This window comes from Nipponia nippon, unplaced genomic scaffold (assembly GCF_047370975.1).
Source record: "Nipponia nippon isolate SJK-2023a ecotype South Korea unplaced genomic scaffold, ASM4737097v1 scaffold_4, whole genome shotgun sequence".
NCBI lineage: Eukaryota > Metazoa > Chordata > Aves > Pelecaniformes > Threskiornithidae > Nipponia > Nipponia nippon.
Window position 1 is genome coordinate 108,442,859 of NW_028262358.1, and position 21,754 is coordinate 108,464,612.

Here is a 21,754-nt window from a genome sequence, read left to right on the forward strand (position 1 = left end):
TCTGTAATGTGGATCGTAAAATACCAACCAGTGTTTCCTGACTCTTCATGCGGTTGAATGCAAGTTTATATAAATGTGTGTGTGTATGTATAGTTCTAGAAGTTTATCTAATCCTGGTTTGCAGATGATATAGAATTTGCAAGACTTCAGCAATTTAGTCTACATGTTAATAATCATCTTGGAAACATTTTCTTGTTCAGTTTGAGCTTTCTTCCCAGTATTATTCTCCATTTTCCCTCTTTGTATTGCAACTTAGGCCCACTAATTTTAGAATCAGATTTTTTTGGTTAAGAAACAAATGAACAAATACTCCCTTGTTGAAAAAGCATGTCCTTGTGTTCCTGAAGCGTGGTGCAAAACTCTTGGTGATTGTCTGCCCAAGGTGAAGGGTTATTTACCTGGTTAATATTTGTGCACAATAGCAACTGACTTCATCTACCTTTAATAGTCACCTTTAACAAATGAATTGCAAAAAATTCATTCCCTTTCCTTTTTAGAACTTTGTAAATGCTAGATTTCTTTCCTTTTATTTCTTCTTTTTTCTCTTTCAATGTTATCAATAGGTGTTTAGTTTTATTAAAATGTTTTACCAATGCCAGCATGTCATGATTTTGTGTGTAGTGTACATTTTGTTTTGGGATGGCTGTGGCCTAGTGCCAGCACTAAAATACATTTGGAGTTTTAAGAAATAAATGATACAGTGATGATATACTGGCTCTGCCATCCTGTCATGCTTTTTTGACCTTTCCAAATCCATTGACTTATTTATAAATATTTCCCATATGACTTGGCACTTGCATCTGCAGGATTAGTGTAGTCAGAAGTCTGCATTTTGACAAAATCCACCTAGCAGCTGTTAAGAAAATAATACAGGATCATCTTTTTGCCTGCCTAACTCTGAAATAAAAGGTGACATCTTGAAAAGCTATTCCTTGTCTCCTGTGTTAGTAGCAGTAACATGTTCTTAAAAGTACATTTGTTTATAACTTTTCAAAGAGGTATGCTCTTCTATTTTAAAAAATAAAGATGTTCACTAAAAATATCTTTAAGTGTTTTTAATTACGGGCATTTTGTATTGTAAAATTACCTTAGGCACCAAGTGAACACATTTTTTTCTCTCGAAGTAGATGGTAGATAAATATTGCCCCATATGGAAACAATGAAAGTCAAATTCCTTCTTATGAATTACGATGGTTTTTATTTGGTTTTTGATGTCAGGAGAAATAAGTCAAAGCACTGTCATCAGAAATAGGCATAATTGTTGCCTAAATTCTCCTAAAAGAAAATTAAAAGTCAGACATTTTAATTCTTTATATTGAGATTTTGCTGTGGCCTGTGCAGGTTTGTTAGAGTTAAATGCAGCAGTTATATGTTATGGTTTGGAAATTAGCAAAAAAATAACCATTTTGAGTCTTATAGGGTATTTTGATCCTTGTAACGTTGACAAAACTATGTGCAGCTTTAAAGCAACAACACATCAATGGTCACTGAATATACCTTTCTGTGTGGCGCAATCCTTGATGTACAAAGGTTAGAAGTACAACTCATCTTGCGGAGCTTTAAATATTAGACTAGGCTTGGCAGCTTCAGAAAGTAAGTCATTCCTTTTATTAGCCATCTATCTCTAAGGCAGAAAAAAGTGTTCCTAATTTATATAGGAAGCTGATACTAAAACCGCTGCTGAGTTGGGCTCTCAGTTGATCCTTGTGAGAGAATGGATCTGGGCCAAAACTCCTCAAAGTGGAAGTGCACCTGACCTTTGTCATGAGGACAGCAAATGACAGTAGGGATTCTTGGATTACCAGGTGAAAGAAAAAGTCATTGAGACACCAGAAAGGACAACAGTGATGTGCAGAAAGAGGGCAGAGCAGGGATGCACAAGGAGTGTGCGTACACAGGGAAAAATACAGGCGTAATAGTCAGGGGAGCTGACTAGTCTCTTCTGACTGATCTTACGCTGTTTGGCAGCAACTGGGGTATGCGATGCATCTTGATCTGCAGTTTATACAACCTTATAGAAATTAAGTATAGTGTATATGTATATATGTATTTTTTTATATATATGGTTTATATATAATACATATGTTGTGCAGTGCTTTGCTTTCCTTTGTCTATAGGAAATGACAAAAGTTATATGGCAGTTTTCATGGGGTTCCTTGTCTAACATTCATCTGTGGTAGTGTATTGCAATCTCCTTTTAATTTAAAAATATAGGAAGCTGTAAAATGAATGTTAAGGTATAGATCTGTATAGCGAAGGAACCCAAACAACCTTAGCGGTGTCCTAGCGTGCCATCATATGATACTTGTTCTTTTCCTCCCCTGAGTCATTTAGTATGCTGAGAGTATGCATGCTGGACAGAAATCTAAGGTACTATAACTGCCTGTTCACTTGTTGCAACTGCAACATAAACCAGAGTAACTTGCCTAACAATTGTTATAAACTGACATGGTTTAGTTCTGGATTGGAAAAGGAGTAGGAGCACACACGTGGTTTGTTACTATAGCTGGACTAATGACTAAAAACTTACGCACTTGGTCCTCTCTTCTGGCTGGCTAGACAGGTCTTCATTATTCCACGTGAAGATTGTCAGTACAGAAATGAAGTACAAAACTGAATGCAAAGGAAACGTTTCCTCTTATGACCTACTTAATTCAGTAAAGAGTTATTTTCTTGTGAAATGCCAAGTCTTACCCTGGCTTCGTCATGTCAGACTATATACATAAGCAGAAATGTACAGAATTACCACCATCAATTTTTGATAGGTTTAGAGTATCTCCAAGCATGATTTACATAAATAGTATTTAGTTATTTAATTACTGAAATACAATGAGTTTTTTTTTAAAGAAAAACAAGTGGAATTTAGCAAAAGTATTGCTTCAAATAAAAGTAACTTTCCATTGACACACATCCATTAAAGGAAGAATAAAGATGCTCCTCAGCATATTGGTTTTGTAAGGGTCAATGTACAACAAGAAGGATATCTTGTGACCTTATTCCAATCTCAGCTCTTAGGTACCTAATTTCAATTCCTGTTTTCTCTGAGAAAAATTATGTAATACAGTTCATTTTGAAAGTTGTTGGGGGTGACTTACACTCCCACATTTTTCATTCATCCTATAAAGTACTTTATTGCCTTAATGGAAACGCTATGAAGATATTTTCTTCCAGTATGGGATCAACTACAAGCTGCATAGAAAATAAGCAACAATTTCTCTGTCATCTTTTTGTCGTTGTTTTGTAATTAATTTTTCATAGTATATAACTGAGTACCTAATCCTACTGTGTTGTGTTGCTTGCATGCTGGTGCATTTCTAGTACTGTAGCCAGTTTAAAATTTTCTGACTCAAATGACACACCTTGTGTTTGCTCTCAAGAGAAGCCACAGCTACCCTGTGTTGCAAATTCTCTTGCAACCACTTTGGATTACTCTTTCTCCACCTAAGGAGTCTCTGGAGTGAGGAAGTCCTGAGTGGACAGTGTTTTATCATCTGCCTAACTTACAGTGATATTTCATGGCCTCGAGACAGCATCTGTGTTCCCAGAAGGTGTAGCATAAGAAGTGCACTTCGGGTGGGCTTGTTTTGAGGAGGTAGGGGCCAGTGCCACATCAGGGGAAGGGGAAGGCCTTGGACACTGCTCGTGGCAGGGATGAACTGTGTCATTCCTTGGAAGATGTGAGGAAAGGGAAACAAATCGAATAGGCTTTGGCAATGGTCCCAAACAGGCTGAGGAAGAGAATTAACCACATTAATGATTAACGATGGTGAAGCTCATTCAGCTGGAAAAGTACTTTCTATAAGTGCTAAGTGCTGGCATTAAAAATGTATGCATTTTCCTTTTAATCCACACTTGGAGTCTGCAAATGGAGGGGAAAGGGAAGAGCCAACAGTGTCATTATAGCAACATTAATAGCTCCCTACAGCTTAAATCGCAGTTTGCTAAGGCGTGTAACCTAGGACCTGGTTCTTGCAGAGCTCGGCCTTCTGTGGTTGCTGCTTGTGGTTCTCTTGAACTGTTCCACCACCTGCCCTGCAGAGCTCTAAGCGAAGGCTTGGAAACCTTCTGCAAGGCAAACCATCTACTAAGTGAACAGTTGTCTTCATTGAATCCCTACTGATAAAGAGGAAGATGTAGACCGTAATCTATCACACGTGGATTTTTTTTTTACACATGTAAAACATGTAAAAAAAAGATATCAATTATCCAGTCTTTGTTTTTCTTTTCCAAAAAATAGACCTGTTGTCTCTGTTGAGTAGGAGATGCAGGGAAGGGGAATCTGACAGAAATGAGTTATTGTGTTATCAAGGTGGTGGCAAGTTGCTGCCAGAAAAGCTGTGTACCAGAGTAGCAGAAATTATGTGGGAGGAAGTGAAGTTTTTGCTGCAATCAAGCTGCAAGAGGTAAAATCTGAAATAAAATGTTAATATAGGTGATAGGGTCTCTGAAAGGAGCAGAGTAGACATATCAAGAGGGAGAACAGAAGGAGAAGAGGCTGAATGAGTAGACTCAAAGTCTGGACCTTAGCAGCTACAAGCCACGTGCAAAGGGTTAGGCTGGAAATGTGCTTGTTGATGGGCCTGTTTGATGGCATTTGAAGGAAGAAGTGGCTTTGTGCTCTGACCCATGGTTAGGCACACTGTACTCGGCAAGGTCGATGCAGCCCTTTGCCTTCCCAGGCTAATGGCGAGTCAGCGGCTGCATACCTTTTTGCAAGTTCTGTCTGGAAATAGTACTTGAAGTCCTTGTTTTGCCAGCTTGCTGCAGAGTGTGTAATCCTTCTCGCATCCCACCCAGCTGTATTCTGAGCTTGTTTTGTATCTTCATTTCACTCTGCTTTTGGTCTAGCCTCACTCTTTATTCACATATCCGGTAACAGAGAGTTAGGGACCTACTTTCTATAATTGTCTCCAGTTTGCCACTGCCAGCTGAGCTCCCAAGCAGGGTGAGAACACCACAGGGTGACCCATCCGCTGGAAAGCAGACCCTCGTTTGCTCTTTCTGTGTAGTGTCAGGCTGGTAGAAGTTGCCCGGTACCTGCAGAGAGAAGGGTGTCTCTTTCTCTCTTCTCCATTGCTCCCCTTGCGTCCCCAGCAGACACCTATGCAGTAGCTCTCACCTTGATGTGTGGAGGTGGAGGGGGGTGGTTGCTTTTCAAGAATAACAAGGTTTGGTCTTAATTTGCCCTTGGTCTATCCAGCATTCTTCTCTGTTTTGTTGAAGGTCGTGCTGTGCACTACTGTGTTAGATGCTACATTTTCGGTTATGACTTGGGTAAAATGCTGTGGTTGCTAGGGGAGAAAAGTATTGGTATTACCAATATTTATTATTTGGTCCCCATGGAAACTAGTTCTTCTGGGAGTCCTAATTTTCACATTTTTCCTTCCTATGGAAAAGATATATCTTTAGCCATGAAGTTCAGATAGTTATTTTCTAGAAATAGAAGGCAAGATACACCGCTCCAATTTGCTCTCTGGTATGCTTGACAGATGTCTGTCTATGGGTAGTTACTGCTTAGTAAGCTGCATTGTGGTTTCACAATAAAGATTGTGAATAAATAAATAAAGATTTCACATAAAAGATTTTTGGAATGTGGTTAATCTAATTTTATCTTGGTGGTGTTTTATTATTTTTTTCCCCTCTTAGCTCCCTGTTTGATTTGTCCTTTTCCCCATTATTATTATTTTTTAATCTGCTGCATATTTTAAATTGAGGAAGAGTTATTTGATGGGGAAATTAACTAGCTGTTTTCTATTTAAAGGTATAACCGTGGCAAAAGCTGTGAGCAGGGCCCGTGGTTGTAAAAGGGACACAGTAGTATCTGTTTTTTCAAAGAAGTTTGAGTTCTTCAGATTTTCAGAGGAAAGCTGTTAAAATACTGAGTGGTTATGCTTGGTGGGATAGTTAACTCAGTCTTTGGCTCTCTTACAGTGCCTAAAACAGTACGTGGAACTCTTGATCAAAGAAGGTCTAGAAACAGCAATCAGCTGCCCTGATGCTGCCTGCCCAAAGCGAGGTCATCTGCAAGAAAATGAGGTACACTTTTACTGCAAATAGTTTTTTTTTTTTCTCTTCTTTCCAGCATGTTTAAATGTGTCTTACTCTGTATGTTACAGCTGTCATTGTTGCCAACGTACGTTTTTAATAATTCTCTAAAGGTCAAATATTTTGTCTCCGTTTGTTGAAAATTCCTTAGATTATTGCTGTTCCTAACTGGAACTTTGTCTTTTCCTTTTCCTTCCTTCAACAGATTGAGTGCATGGTTGCATCAGAAATCATGCAAAGGTATAAGAAGCTACAGTTTGAAAGAGGTAACACATGTTACACTACCCATTGCAAGGCTGCGGGAGCGGTATCACTCCAGAGTGATCCTGTAAATCAGAATCTGGCTCTGCATGTGTTCATGCAGTAGCATTGTGCATTAATTGTTTGGTCATCACAAAAAAAACAAATAAACAAACAAAAAAACCAACCAAAAAAAAAACCAACAAAAAAACCCCCCACACTCAAAAAACATTGTTTCTGTTCTTGCCTGTGTGATTCCCAGAATTGCAACATTCTGGGAATCAACTGAGGGAAGAAAATTGCTATGTGTTATATTGCTCTATAACTAAGGGAGGGAGTGACTTCTATTTCGAGTTTTGCTGTTTGAGTTGACTACCAGTACTCTAGGGGCTGGAGAGGCAGACTGACCCCTTTTATGGAGCCACCAGTATCTCCTGTGATGGTATCTGGTGCAGAATTACTACATAGTTCTATGTGTAATGATAACATGAACCTTGCTAATTTTTATGAGGACACAAGCTGAAGGGGTGCCTATGGCAATGTGGAACTGTGTGGCCATAGAGAACTTACAGTAAGGTTTTGCTGAGGGCAGGACCCAGCCTAGAAACCACTGAAGTCATTGGTAGGTTTGTATTGACTTCAGTGGGCTTTGAAACATGAAATGACTTACCAGTAAGCAGCCTCCAAGAAAGGGATGACACTGTATAACAGTCTTATGTTAATCATGTGGTTACATTAACAGTCAATCATGTGGTTACATAAGGGCAGAGGCCAACTTGAAATAGAGTCCTACTGGTCAAGGCACTGTAAAAACACTTTCTGATGGGTTATACCTGCATAGTATATGCTCTGCTTAACTTCAAGTACAACTGAAGAAAAATACAATATCTCATTCTCAGAACAAGTTTAGTTCAGTGAATGAAAGCGGGCAATTAATTCAAACTCTGGAAACTCACTTTAGTTTAGTGCCTGTTTGCAAATCAGGCCAGGTTTATGTCTAAGTGGGTAGCATAAATTAAAAAGCTTCTTTTGAAAACATGTGTCTTCAAATGCCCTGCCAGTCAACCTCAGCTGGAATACGTTGTTATGGAAGGTTGGTCTTGTAACTGCCTTTGAATTTTGTTCTTTTATGCCCCTTTACAGAAGTGCTTTTGGATCCGTGTCGGACTTGGTGTCCATCCTCTACTTGCCAGGCAGTTTGCCAGCTCCAGGAACCAAGCCCACAGGACCCCCAGCTGGTCCAGTGCAAAGCCTGTGACATTGAGTTCTGCTCTGCTTGCAAATCTAATTGGCATCCAGGTCAAGGCTGTCAAGAGAACATGCCAATCTCCTTTCTTCCAGGAGAAACAAGGTAAAGTATTGCAAAGATCAAGTCTTTAGAAACAAAACACTCAATCTTTGAACAAACCGGGAGTATGAATAGTAAAGAGGTGTTTTTCCGATACTTTGTTTTAAAGCTGTTTCCTTCACTTAGTCATTCTTGTTCCTTTAATGCTGTATTCCAAAACTGGATAGTTCTTGGCAGCCTCACTCCTTACCAACGTTCCCGGCAAAGCACAAAGGAGCTGCTTGAGCCTCCATCAGCCACCTTTTTGCCCCAGTGGGAAAAATGATATCCAGGCAGCTCATGAGCTTTCCTTCAGAGAAGATCTCATTGCTGCTGCTATTCTGGACAGCGTGGGGGTTGGTAACATCATGCCAGACAGTGATTTTTAGGATACCTTGTCAGTCGTCCCAACTGCTGTATATTTGGCCAATGATCTAAAGTTCTGCTTCAAGCTGTTTCCACCAGCATACTGCAGCCCGTGAATAAGAAAGGCCATTGTGCATGTGTCCTACTTAATGGTTGGGCTTTTTCAAAGATTGTGTAATAGTTCAAGGTATTATCAAAGCCCTGGCCAGCCTTGGACTTAGCTATTCATAACTTCTCTTATTTCAAGCTTTGCTGTCACAGATGACTAGCTAGGATGCTATCATGAATTCCTGGTCAAATATAGTAACTTTTGCACATGTTTTTTTGGTGTGCTTCACCAGAACTGAAGCTCACTAAACTTCATGGCAAGATAAAATCTTTATTTTCCTTAGTGTTTTGGTTGCTTTTAGGTTTTATTTCATGCTTTATTTTTTACTCCATTGAGGCTTGTTTTTTCATTATTTTGGAGCATAACGTGCCAGTAGCAGTTTGTGCTACCACGCATTTGGAATTTCATATACAGTTTATGGATCCAAAGCATTCTTCTGTAATATGATTGCCCCTAATGTGACTAATGAGCGTATGTCCTTTTATCCTGCTGTTGAGCAAATCAATCAATCAGTCAAGGGTCATTCCTGTTTTCCAGCAAACTGTTGGTTCCCCATCAGTCGTTCTTGTATCTCCCAGTGGCAGTGGCTGCAGAAGTGTCATTTGTTAAGGTACATTTTAGTTGTTGGTGTGCATAAAACCTGCATATGGTAGAAAGCTACTTGAGGGAAATAAATATTCTTCTAGTGTTTCCACATTCCTCCATGTTGTGCCCACTATATGAGGGGACATCCTATGGTTTTGCACAGTGATGCAAGACAAGAAGAGGCGGTGCTGACCCTAACTCATGAACCATGACTCGTTAGGACAGTGTTAGAGATGAAGAGATCAACTTTGAAAGAAGAGCATGCCCCAAAAACCTCATGGTTCCTGATCTGCAAGGAAATTCCTAGGGAGGGTCCTCAAAGAGGGCAATCTCTCCCTGGTGCCCCAGTCCAAAGGAATGTGGTCTGGGCTTGTTGTGCCATCAAGGGATTGCTTCCTCCTCTTTTCTGAGAAAGAAGAAAGGAGGAAAAAGGAAAATGATGTAGACATACAAAGCATTTAGGTGTGAACTAGCTGCTGCTCGCCTGATATATTCCAGGAGAAAACTGTATATTATCTATTAGAATCACTACATAACAAAAACAGTTGGTAAAATAAGTGATAGAGAAAATGTCCTGACTCTTACATAGGCACTGTAGTCATTAAACACTTTTTTTCTAGACATATGTTTGAAAAATAGAGTATAGCCAAAATATCTGAATAACCAAACTCAGTTAAATACCTGGATCTCTACTAATTTCTCATTTTTTTTTTAAAGTAAAAATGTAGGCTTATCTTCTTAGCACATTTCTTAGAAGTTCTTCTCTTCTTCATGGCCACACATCTTATTAAGTCCTCACTCTCTCCCACAGTTCAGTTTTTAAAATGGAAGAAGATGATGCTCCAATCAAACGCTGTCCAAAGTGTAAAGTTTACATTGAACGAGATGAAGGCTGTGCCCAAATGATGTGTAAGAACTGCAAACATGCCTTTTGCTGGTACTGTCTGGAATCTCTTGATGTGAGTACATGCCATGCACTCTGATTCTCAGAAGATTAGAAGTTCATTGCTTTGTCAGCCAGCTCTCTTATTAATCAATTAAATAGTAGCTCACTAGTTTCTGCCCAGCTTGGCGGACTGCAACCCATCAGAGCTGACGCTGGTAATTTGATAGGATTTGTATGCTCTGTTTTACTTGTTTGACCTTTGTGATCTTAACATTTTGCTTATGTGAGTCAGCAAATAATCATTATAAAGCAAATGACATTTTCAAAAAATTTTACAATCTTTACATGGTAACTAACATGGGTTTGGGGTTTTCCCCCCCCCCCCCTTTTTTTTTTTTTTAATACTTCATATAGTACTGACTTTTCATTGTTCCTCTTCTTGAAGGAGTTACAGGATGAGTATAGCAATGTTCTCAGTCTGTGGAAGGTTATCAGACAAATTTCAGACTTGGTGCGTCACCATGCAGGAGTCTAGCAGTCAGATTTGTTTACCATTCATTGTATTCTGTGGGACAAGAAATAGATCTGACATATGAAAAAGAATACGATGTTCTCCTAACACCAGGAATTTGTCAGTCTGTAAGCTGCTGCTGTCATATGTTTATTTTTTTTAAAAACAGCCTGTTATCATGCCCAAGGATCAGAGTATATACAACATCTGTTTCCATGTCATCTGTTGTATTTTATAGCTTCATTAACAATAGCAAAGGAAATGTTTTAGGTTCCTGAAAGCTACTCAGGCTATTAAAATCCCGTGGTTGTCCCATTTGAATGCTTTACTAACAGTCCTTAAGTCACGTGCTTCTCACGTGTTCACTTACAAAGCACTGTTCCCTTGGTACTAGGCCTGCTATCTTGTCTGGTTTGCCAAAGATGGCAGGACAGATAGGGACATCGTTTGTCAAAAATCTGTATTGTCCTTTTATCCTTCATCTAATAAAAGCAACCAAGTTTGGGAAGGCTGCGGTACAAGTATTCATTTTCCTTTGCTCTTTCTGTATGTGTGTAAAATACATGTAATGGGCAGCTTATCTTCTTGGATCCTCTTGCTAAACTCCATACTAGCATTTAAATATGCAGGTTGAGAGCCTTTGGGAGAAGAATTCATTATAGGTATAAAACACTTGCTGAAAAAACCTGTTTGTGAAGACACTTAACTGTAAACAAAGCACTTTGGAAAGATTGGACCTGGCCATATCCACTTCACTAAGCTTTTATCTTCCTTTACAATTCCTGGTTACAAGTTCTCAGGAAATGGTATTTTATAACTTGAAGAAACAGTTTGTATTTCTGTTTATTACTTACCATTTCATTTAATCTTTTGTAGGATGATTTTCTCCTTATACATTATGACAAAGGACCTTGTCGAAATAAACTGGGACACTCCAGGGCGTCTGTTATCTGGCACAGAACACAGGTAAAGCTCAGATCTTTAAAAGCTCTTTACAGGTCTATTACTGTCATAGTGCCTTCCTTTGCCTTACTCATTTTAACACCTTAGGGTAAAATTCTGTGCCAGATGGTAACAATCTTCATGGCAGATTTAAAGAGGGCAGTAGCTTGGAGAGGAACACGTAGCTCTCCCAGAGAGGACACTCCTTGGCAGAAAGCCACCGAGAACTAGGAAGGGTGCGTTTGCAGAGCTAGTTAAGTGACAAGATATGTTCTCGGTAAACGTGGAGGACAAACTAGGTTGCCACCATCCATACTGTTACCAGGGAAGCTCATCCTGCAAGGGATCTTTAGCTCCAGATCCAAAACTGGAAAGGAATTAGACTGAGTATGCTCTGTATCTTGCTATGGACTCCAGTTGACTCATCATGTAGGCTGGATAGAAGGTAACCCAGTGAGCTTATCAATAGTTCCAAACATAGATTCAAATTGACAATTACAAAGAGTGTGGGGATACCTCTTGTAGTCTAGATGCAGTCTTGCTGGACCCAGCATGAATGCTGGTAATGGAAGAGCTCTCTGCACTACTTCGATGCATACAAAATAAATGCCAATGTGTGACTTAGTCCAATCTCTCACTTCACAGATACAGGGACATCTGGGTATCTGAGTCATCTCTTCCTAAATTAACTGTAAATATCTACCTTAGCTTGAGATGAAGTGGTTTTCATGAAGTACAGGTTTCTTTCCATTTGAGCATAAACCCCAAGTCTAGAGAATAAATCCCAAGTCTGGACAAACAGCTAAACTGAAATAAAAGGAGAAGGATCACACCCTTCTCCCTCCACATACACCCCTGGGTGCCTGAGCTGTGGACTGGGTTTTGCTTGGCTTAGCCAATGGTATCTTAGGAAGTGTATGGGTACATAAGCTTTCTTGATATACCTGTAATATGAGGTGGTTAATCTGATATTTGGAATCTGTTCTTAGCCACAGCAGTTAGTGCAAATACGTTTGATAAACAGTATGTTTGATGTTCTGGTCATTGTTAAGAAAGTGATAATTCTCCAACAATCAGATATAATTCTGCTAAATCCACTAAAGCCAAATCAACATTGCAATTGTTTCCTTATGTTAAGTTGCTTTTGGTATTTATCTAAGGCAAATTGAGGTAAGCCTTTGGTTTGTTGTTTGTGGATTTAAAAAAAAAAAAAACTTGTTCTGGCCAGAGGAAATGGCTTGATGCTGAGTAGGGCAACAACTTCTTCAGAAGCAACAGAACCAAGTAGAAAATGATTAAGTAATACTCAGCAGACAGTTTTGTTTAAAAAACAAACAAAAAAACAAAATAAACAACAAAAGAAAAACCCAAACAAAATGCAACTTAATGAATTCTTTGATGGCATATTGAGGCTGAAAGGAAGGTGTAAATATCTCTCTCATTTCCAGCTTGGCTCTGTCTGACCAGTGCACTCTTAGCCTGGGCTGCAAAGAGCTAGATAAGGGCATGCTGTCTCCAAAGAGCAGTAGGTCAATAGCTGCAGCTCACAGTTTTTAAAGGAGATGAGAATTTAGCTTTGGGTTATGTCTGTAGTAAATAAATGCAAAGATCAGTAAACAGAAGTTGCATCAGATTGTCAGCACTCCCCAAAAAAAGAATTTGTAATGAAACGTGCACACCTCTGAAGCTGAAAAAGAAATTGCTCTTGGCAAGAAATAAAATTTTTAGGGCAAGGAAGTTTGACCTCTTATCCCTGGACAGACAAAATCCAAGACTGAAAGAATTTGGCATAGTAGGAGGCAGTCTGAGGGTGGTGACTGCTGTCCCACAGCGCCATCTCCCGCAACCAGCCTTTCCTCTCAGCTCTTCTGAGAATCCCTGGATAGTGGAATTGCAAAAAGAAATGCATAGTGATCAGAACGAGAAATTGTCCGTGGCCGACGGAAGTACTAGTAAATCATCCCATCCATACCATGGCTAATTAAATATTTGCCAGCTAATTGAAACAGCTTATCTAGCCCTGGCTAGAAGAATTCTTAATGAGTACTGCACTCTAATTTCTTTTTGCCTTCTGTTTGCAAGCAGATTAGCATTCCAGTCCTGCCTTCATTATTCGAAATTATTCACAGACACTCTCATGTGAACAAATCTAAATTATTTTCTCAAATAATTTGTGGGCATATTGTTGCAGCATTACTCTTAGAGTTGCCTATGGCAAATAGGAAACTTCTTCAGGCAATGAACTTCAACTTGCATGTTTTTTTAATAATTTTCCAAATTTAAACTCTGTAGAAACTAACAGAGTTTGGCACACTGACAGGATGGATAGGTCTGCGGTCCTCTGCCTCTGCTGGAAAGAGGGTGATCAATAAATGTCAATGAAAAAAATGCTTTTAGATGGAGTTAGGTCATGTTCCCTGAAGCAGTAGGATGAGCTCAGGTCTGACTGCAAAAAGCCATTTGACATATGCAAAGTCCTCTTATAGTCTGTAGTGTTTGTAATCTGTGGCTGAGATTCTTGCACTTGTGTTCCTGCTGGTGGGAAGTTTGTGGGAGTCTTCCCAGATTCTCCATGAACAACACCAGAACTTTGACTGATTCTTTTTGGAGCTTTCTCCAGCAAAAAGGTGAGTACCTGAAAGTGGGAGTCTCTAACTCTCTTGTAGTCTTGATCCTGATATTTAATATTTAGGTTTGATCAAGAAAAAAGTACCTAGTCAGTTGCTTCATTAGTTCTTTGAGATATAGCAAAACTCAAAAAGGCAAATAACCATCTGCATCACTTTGTGTGATGGAACGGAGTTGTGTGGCACGATTCTGACTGGAGCAATGAAACATGAAAGTTTGCTCTCTGATTTCACTCACATTTACTGGTCGCAGGAGCTGACTGTAGCATACGCTTGGAGGGAAGTACTGGCTCTGGTAAGATCAATGGCATTTGCTGAGATCCTCTTGAAGGACACTGGTGATGCACTGGTGTCAGCAGAATCTAGACAATTGTTATCCCTAATGCAATGCTATTCCTTTCTTTTGCAGGTGGTAGGAATTTTTGCAGGATTTGGTCTTCTACTTTTGGTGGCCTCCCCTTTCCTTCTACTGGCTACACCATTTGTTCTGTGCTGCAAGTGCAAATGTAATAAAGGAGATGATGACCCTCTACCTACCTAGACTGAGAGAAGATTGGACTCATCACAACATGTGTTTTGATTTTATTGTTGCTGTTGATGTTTCCCTCTTTCACTTACATTGCTGTAGCCTTACTTGCCCATTCTGCTTTTTATTGACACACAGTCTTGGTTCCAGGAACTGTTGTTACTACTGTTGCATAGATCAATTGATAATAGACAAGGAGGGTAATGGAAGGCAAGTTTGGTGCTAAAGGGAGACCGTGGATCCAGGTAGCTATCTGAAATGAAGATTATCTGCTAAAAATAATGCAAAAAGGTTCTGATGCACTGCTGGTGGACTGGGAACTGTGCTGAATGTCATCAGCAAAACAAGCTAAAAATGCATACAAATCTAAACTTCCTGCATATCCGTTCACTTCAAAATTTGGTGTCTTATTCCTGTATATATTTAAGTTGCCTATCATTTAAATCAGATAGTCAACTTGGTGTGACTTTACCATGTTTATTACACATCTGTTTTTGTTAAATCCATCACAATGTCCTTTTTAGTACCTGTTTTTCCAAGTATAACAAAATCAGTAAGGTGCATATAGGCCATCCTATGCCTTTCTTGAAATTTGGGGAGGGTTTGAAGGACAAAGTTGGTCCTGTTGCCTTCCAGGAATTTTTTGAAGTCTCTTATAAGATATTTGTTTGACTGAAAGCTACATTTTAAAAATGAATTGATGAAGCTGTAAGGTTGAGTGGTGACACAAACCTGCTAATCAAGGTTCTTTTAAAAATGTGTTGATGGTATTGATTACCGGTGGACCACTAGTGTTTTTCTGAATTGTTATTTTTTGCTGTTATTTAGGGTTCTGCTACACTTACAGGGCTACGTAACTTCTAATCCAGGTATCTTAATCTTTTTATATAGATAGACATATATATATATATAATCCTATTTAAACCAAATGTGTAAATAGCTGTGCTATTGAAATATTTTGGAAGTTCAAGATAGCTTGCTTCTGTCTTTAGGGCAATTATTAAAAAATACAGGACTAACTTTACTATTTAGCAGACTCTTGGGTTATCAATGAATCTTTCCTTTTAAGTATAAAAATACATCAGGGTTATCCCTGTAGTTAATAATAAAAATGCCTGGGATATTTGTGGAAGTTGTACTTTACATTTAAACTACTTAGCCCATTTTCAGAGTTAATATCGTATAATCTATGGTGTATGCTGTTAATAACAATGCTGTGACGAAACAAGTTTTCATTTGAAAAATAATCACTTGACTTGATTTGATAGTTTTTACAGAATTCACAGTGCTGTGTTTCCAGGGTAGTAAAGCGTGCTAGTCAACATACTATTAATCATTGCAGTTTCTCTTTAGAAATATTTTGTTGAAAACCATTTTGCTCTGAATTTAAAGCCTACAAGAATTTGACTAATAACTTCTTGCCATGAAATATGAAGCATCTGACACAATGAGTATGTCTGTGTGTAGTATTGAAGGAAAACATTCTTTTGAATGGCTTGTGGATTGAAGTTTGACTGCGTTTTTTTCATCATCATATATTTCTGTGCATTATCAGTGTACTGAGATGGATGAATATGTTGAAGCCAGAATAACTTTGCACTGAAAATGTATTAAGACCCTTAAATGCAACTGCTTCTCGGTGCTGTCACAGGCTGGGAATATATTTTCATAGCTCAAGAATAAGGAAATTACTCCTTTCTTTATTATCTTTCATTTTATACTCTCTATCTGTTAAATAAAAAGACTGTAGGGTACAATTTTGAAAAGGGCCACTGTCTTTTTATAAAACTACTCTTGAATTTGTTCTCCTCCCCCTTCTTCCAAGTTTAATAGTATCCAAATTAAAACTGTATCTAACCTCAGATTTTAACTCCGGGAGCCAGAGGTTATCTGCAGTTCACTTATTTGGCTTGATTTTAATGAGTTCAGCCATTATAATGCGAAGAAGAGGGATAGCTGGTTTCCAGCAAGTCTGAACTCCTTGTGATATCTTCAGATTGTTTATGGCAATGCACAGTTAAGGTCTTTACTTGTAATATCTGTTTTTGTTATCACAATATTTTTAGTATTTTAGCTATCTTTGTTATAAAAAATTGCTTCGTTGTTCAAAAGTATCTGTAGGGAAGTCTGGATAGCACATTCAGTCACTGTTTGCCACCCCCAAGGGGCGTGTGAAGCAGGGCTGAATTCAGTGGGCAGTGAAGTGGTTATCTCACGCTGGGTCCGGCGGCAGCTTAGTCCATCTCCCCAGAGGTACCCTAAGCCGAGCACCTGGCTTGTCCTGAGTCATAGCTTCAGTGTGCAGAAGTAACGGAAACTCTTCTTTGCAAAGGCCAGCTTCCTGCAGGTAAGCTTAAACTGTGACCATTCATCCTTGGTCCTGTAATTCTGTTTAACTGGAGAAGAAAAAAAAAAAAACTGGACAAAAGGATGTAAAGATTTCATGGGTTGTTAATTTTCTAACTGGGAGTACTAAGTGATTTTGCTGTATGTGGCAGTGGCTCTAACGACCAATTCTACTACTGGGATGACAGGGAACAGCAGAGGTGCAGTGGCCTGTTAACAGTACCAGAGTGTCCTGGTACAAGGTTTATTTTCTCTGTGCCTTTCTTAGAGATGGCCTTTATGTGGCAATAGAGCGAAACTTGAGTTTTCCACAGTACTGTGTGGCCAGTTAATAATCAATGTCAAAATTAATGCATTTCCAGATTTAAAAAAAAAAAAGAAAAAAGGAAAGAAAAAGAAAGAAGTCCTTTACAAATACAGACATTTTTAAATGAGAGTTTATAATTAATGCTAACAGGTAGCATTATATATAATCAGAAAACCGTGTACTTCTTTCAGTATATCTTTGTCTCCAATCTCAACATACTTGAATTGCTACCGGAGACTTTTATGACATATTTCTTGTTTCACATCCTGGCTGTTGGGATAGACTATATGCTTACATATATTTACCAAATACGTAATCCTTTCAGGTTTGCTAAAAGTCATTCCATCTATATTCTTCTCTGGGATTGTTTTGGGGGTTTTGTGTGGGTTTCTTTTGTTGTTGTTTTTTTGTTTTTTTTTTTTTTTTTAAAAATGCTGTTTTGTTTCCAAAGTAGCAACTTCTGGTGGTGATGTATTGAGTTTGAGGTGGTTTTATGTTGTAGTTTATGTTGATAGTGTGACATTTAATACCCTGAAATTGAATTGTAAATACATTATTTTAAACTCTGACATTTAAACCCCCTGCCATGGAAAAGCGAATGTTTCTCTGCTGCTTTTCAGATGAAATTCTTTTACAACAGCTTTGGCTTTTCAGATTTTCACCAGAAAAAATAAGATACATTGCATGATTTCTGTTGCGGTTTTATGGTTATGCTATTATTTAGGGTTTTTGGATTGTCTTAAATGCTGTTTTTAGTGGAGTTTGTAACAGTACATCATTTGCATGTTCTGTTGGGGTGAAGTGGTGTCCTGTCTAGCGAGCACGGGACTGAGTGTGGAGTCCAGACTCCAGAGGCTTTGCATCTCCCTGGACTTGCCATTCATTAATTGGGCTGAAGTCAGTCCTGAGAGATCAGTAGCATAGCCTGCGCTGACTTCAATGGCAGTAGCATTGAGCTTTCCCCATGTGACGTTGGACAAGTCACTTATCTCCTCTTATCTCAGTTTAACCATCTTTTAAATGGATGGACCAATGTTTACCTACCTCACAGGAGGGCTGTGAGGGCAAACTCATTGGTTTTGAAACTCTTCAAGATTCTGTGATGAAAGGTTACATATAAATGCTTACTGTAGTTTTATGTTAATATTTCAACTTTATTCATGTTGGCATTCATTCTGAAACCTCCTACTACTGACTTTAGCATGCCAAGAACTTGGGATGCTTTCCCCCACATACCGAGCAGGATGATCTTTCCTCAAATACTCCAGCTTATGAATTAGGCAAAATCCCAAATAAGAGCTGACTGGATCAACTCTCAGCTTCCAGTTGATCTTCTGCCATGCAGGAAACACAATCAAAATTAGTGAAACACTCTTGTTTATGGAGCTGACAGGATAAAATAGTCATAGATCAGAAAAAGATGAAGTGCTTTTGATTTAAAATTGTCATGGGCAGGAAAACAAAAATGAAGTTTTGTGCATTTCATCTGTAGGCCTTTTACTGTATAGTAATAAATATATTTAATACAGTCCATTCTCATCCCAGTGAGGTGCAGCATGCATAAAGCTTTGTGCAGGTTTGCTTTTTTAAAACCAAAGTTTGTACATTTCACATACGTAATCTAAAATCCTGAGGAAAACAGGTTAGAATACGGTTTTTGATGACAGTGATATTAAAGACATCAAAAAAGCCTGCATCAGTGCTTAATTGCTAATGCACTTATACTAAATAAGGCATGCTGTTTGTGTTTAGAGCCCTGTGGTCTTCATTATTGCTTTGATTTGTGTATCTCTCTTATAAGAATTCCAGGAAAATTAGGTACAGGTACGTGGTACATAACTGAACCTTTTTTGATCATTTTATCATGGATATATTTTGAACTTGTATAGGGATAAGCATGAAGGAGTCATGCGTATGTATAAATAATGTATTTGACCAGTGTAAAAATAGTTCTGTTGATGTATTGGAAATGTAAGTACATTTTGTGCCACTAACACTGTGATGTATAAAAGAGCTGTTGAATGCCTTTTAATGTTGTGTTTTGTACTTTGAATCATATTGAAGAGTTTAATTTGTAATTTCAATAGATATTTTAAATGAATGTGTCTCCTGTGATTTTTCATAGTGACTTTTCAGTGCTATATTTTCACTAAAGAAAAGTGCTTTTGTTATGGTAGGACTCCCTATGCTTATCTGCCTCTCCATCCTTCAGAGCAAGCACAGCCTGCAGCCTGGAGACCTGCTGCCTCACTTGTGGGCATAACAGCGGTTTCTGGCTCATCATCTCATCTTGCAGCTTAGCTGAAAGACTGAATCTGCTTATCTCTAGAGATAGTTTGACCCACAGCTGGGTCATAGAATCGTCAAGGCTGGAAAAGACCCTTAAGATCATCAAGTCCAACCATTAACCTATCACTGCCAAGTCCACCACTAAACCATGTCCTCAAGCACCACGTCTACCCGTCTTTTAAATACCTCCAGGGATGGAGACTCAGCCGCTTCCTGGGGCAGCCTGTTCCAATGCCTGAATTTGGCACTGGTCTTTGGTCCAGCTCCTGTTGCAGTCATTGGTGTACGCTCTAGCTGGGTGAATGTGCTGCTCCGAGGATCACTGAGATGCGTGTATATTCTTGCACCACAGATTTAGGTCTGGTGGAGGTGGCTGTAACAGATCTCTCCACAGTGAGTAGCTTGTATTCACTTCGGTTTGGTGTTGTGGAGGTAAAACTTTTAAAGGCAAATTCCAATCTCCTGTACAACAGAGCATACTTAACTCTCTTTGACAGTGGGAATTGGCTCTCATGTTCTTAACTCTATCAACAGGCACTTTGCATTTTGCCTAAACAGCTTTGCAGTTTTTCCTTCAGTCCCCATAGTTGCTTTCTCACTTGTTAGGATACAATTTGTCTATACCCATAAAAAAGCACAGGCACAATTTCTTCAAAAAAATGGTATGCATAACTAATATGCATGTATGTGCTTTATACCTGACAATTTAAGAAAAATCAAGGCCACAGAATAGCTGCTACTCAGTCATTCCTTTCTTTCATTTTCATGGAGCATAATGATTTTTCTTCATAAGGGAAAGAGCAGTTTAGATATTTTCAATTAATAGGGCAGAAAATAGTCTATAAATGCCACAAGGAGGTTTGACCAATTCTAGGAGCAGGTATTATTAACAAAGCAATGTTTCTACTTTCTTCCTCTGCTCCCACAGTCAGTTGCTTCCCATTAGGGTATGTTTTGCTTTGCAGTTTTGTTTTAGAGAGGACGGTTATTTCTCAGTGATGTGCAATTTTCTTGTAGTTCAGTAACATTTACGTCCTGGGCATTTCCTCAGTCTCTCTGCCAGGTTCAACTTACCTTGCCATAGAAGGATTTTCTTAGCCAATGCTTTAATCTGTGTGACTGGGTTTCTGCACACCAGGTCTGTAATCAGAGAATCAAGCACAGCAGAAACTCTAAGTGGAGTAATGGACTTCAGGGTCTTAACAGTCTAAAGTCAGAGCATTTAAGTTGAATTCTTAAATGGCAAACTTCTAGCCTCTGTATGCTCTAGTAAATAGAGAGTGTCTGGGATCATTCAGTCACCAGAGGTGACCCACATCCATAGTAATAAGTCCTGTTAGGAGTGGCCCCAGCCCCAGAGTAACTCCTGAACTGTACCTGGGCACTGGATGGGAGAGTTCAGGTCAAAATCATGCCAGTCACTGTCCTCTAAGAAATGAATGATTGAGACAACTGAATCCCACAGCACATAGTGCTAGTTCTAGCATTCTACTAGTTTTAATGGTGCTAATAGAGATGTGACTGTAGACATTGAATTATGTACACACACATGTATGGGGGTAGCGCTAGAGATTGCCACTGCCAACCTGCAAGCACAGTGCATCTACAAAGCTTTTTTTTTTTTTTTAATTGGAGATCATCTAGGATGTTTCTCATAGGAGATTTTGTGCTGTGAGTACTTGCCCATTAGCCGTGCATCTATACCAAGAGTCTTATTTTATGCAGGATATATAGAAACTGATGGAACTCTTGTCGATTTTGAAAGTAAGAAGGGGGAAAAGACTATTTTGTACAAGGAAGCCTTTGCTGCCCAGACTCCTTGCTCTGGGAACCAAGATTCAGCATTCATTCACTTAAGCATGAGGTTTGTCTTAACATTCAGGCATCTGGCCTTAACTGATGGTAGTCAGTGCAAAGACACATCTCCTGTGTTTTTGGGACACTTCCCTTCCCATCATGTGCTGCTTACTAAGATAGTTGTCTAGACAGCTTGCTTAGCTGGCTCAAGGTGTGGGTTTTTTCCCCACCCACTTTGATGACAGAAGTAGTCTAGGCAACTGCCTTTGTACAGGCATGTAACTTTTACATGGCTAAAACTGAGTGAAACAGTCATCGAGCACCTTATTGCACGTACTGCTTTCAGATACCAGGGCAGAACTTGGTGGTGCAAATTCGAACCAGGTTACTCTGCTCCCATACGGTGTTTCCAGATGAATATATATGTGTGTGTGTGCCACGACTATAACTTAACACATGTGGCACATATACAAAATGTTTAGATGCTGTAAATCAGGCAAACCAACTCACACATGCAAGCAATGGAAATGCACTTGAAAGGCTGAATAGTCCAGTTCTTTTGTGGTGCGTGCACCAGGTGTCAAGCTGTATGTGCTAACTGGTAATTTATTCCTGGTGTTCCTTGGTTACTTTTTTTTTTTAAGCCAAAAATGAAATGAACACTATAATCAGTATATAAATGCTAAATTTAAACCTAGGTCCCAAAGAAAAGAGCCCCTGGGAGTAAATTGTAGGTGTCCTAACTCAATGCCATTTTCTAAAACCTGAATGTAAACATCTATGTCTAGATGATGTGTGGTACTTTATTTTTACGTGCAGCATGTCCTTAAATGTCAAATGTGGCTTCTAGT

At 39.0% G+C, this 21,754-nt stretch overlaps 1 protein-coding gene across 14 annotated transcripts in view; it reads left to right on the plus strand.

The window, feature by feature from the left end:
- The window catches only part of RNF144A (ring finger protein 144A), a 68,128-nt gene extending 49,210 nt beyond the window's left edge, over positions 1-18,918 (plus strand). For all 14 annotated transcript variants that reach the window (XM_087775106.1, XM_087775105.1, XM_087775103.1 and 11 more), the window contains 6 exons: positions 5,932-6,036; positions 6,251-6,311; positions 7,429-7,636; positions 9,484-9,631; positions 10,946-11,035; positions 14,048-18,918. In XM_087775106.1, the coding sequence (XP_087631232.1) occupies positions 5,932-6,036; positions 6,251-6,311; positions 7,429-7,636; positions 9,484-9,631; positions 10,946-11,035; positions 14,048-14,179 (744 nt within the window). In that variant the 3' untranslated portion in view covers positions 14,180-18,918. The remainder of the gene's footprint in view (positions 1-5,931; positions 6,037-6,250; positions 6,312-7,428; positions 7,637-9,483; positions 9,632-10,945; positions 11,036-14,047) is intronic.
- The last annotated feature ends 2,836 nt before the right edge of the window (positions 18,919-21,754 follow it).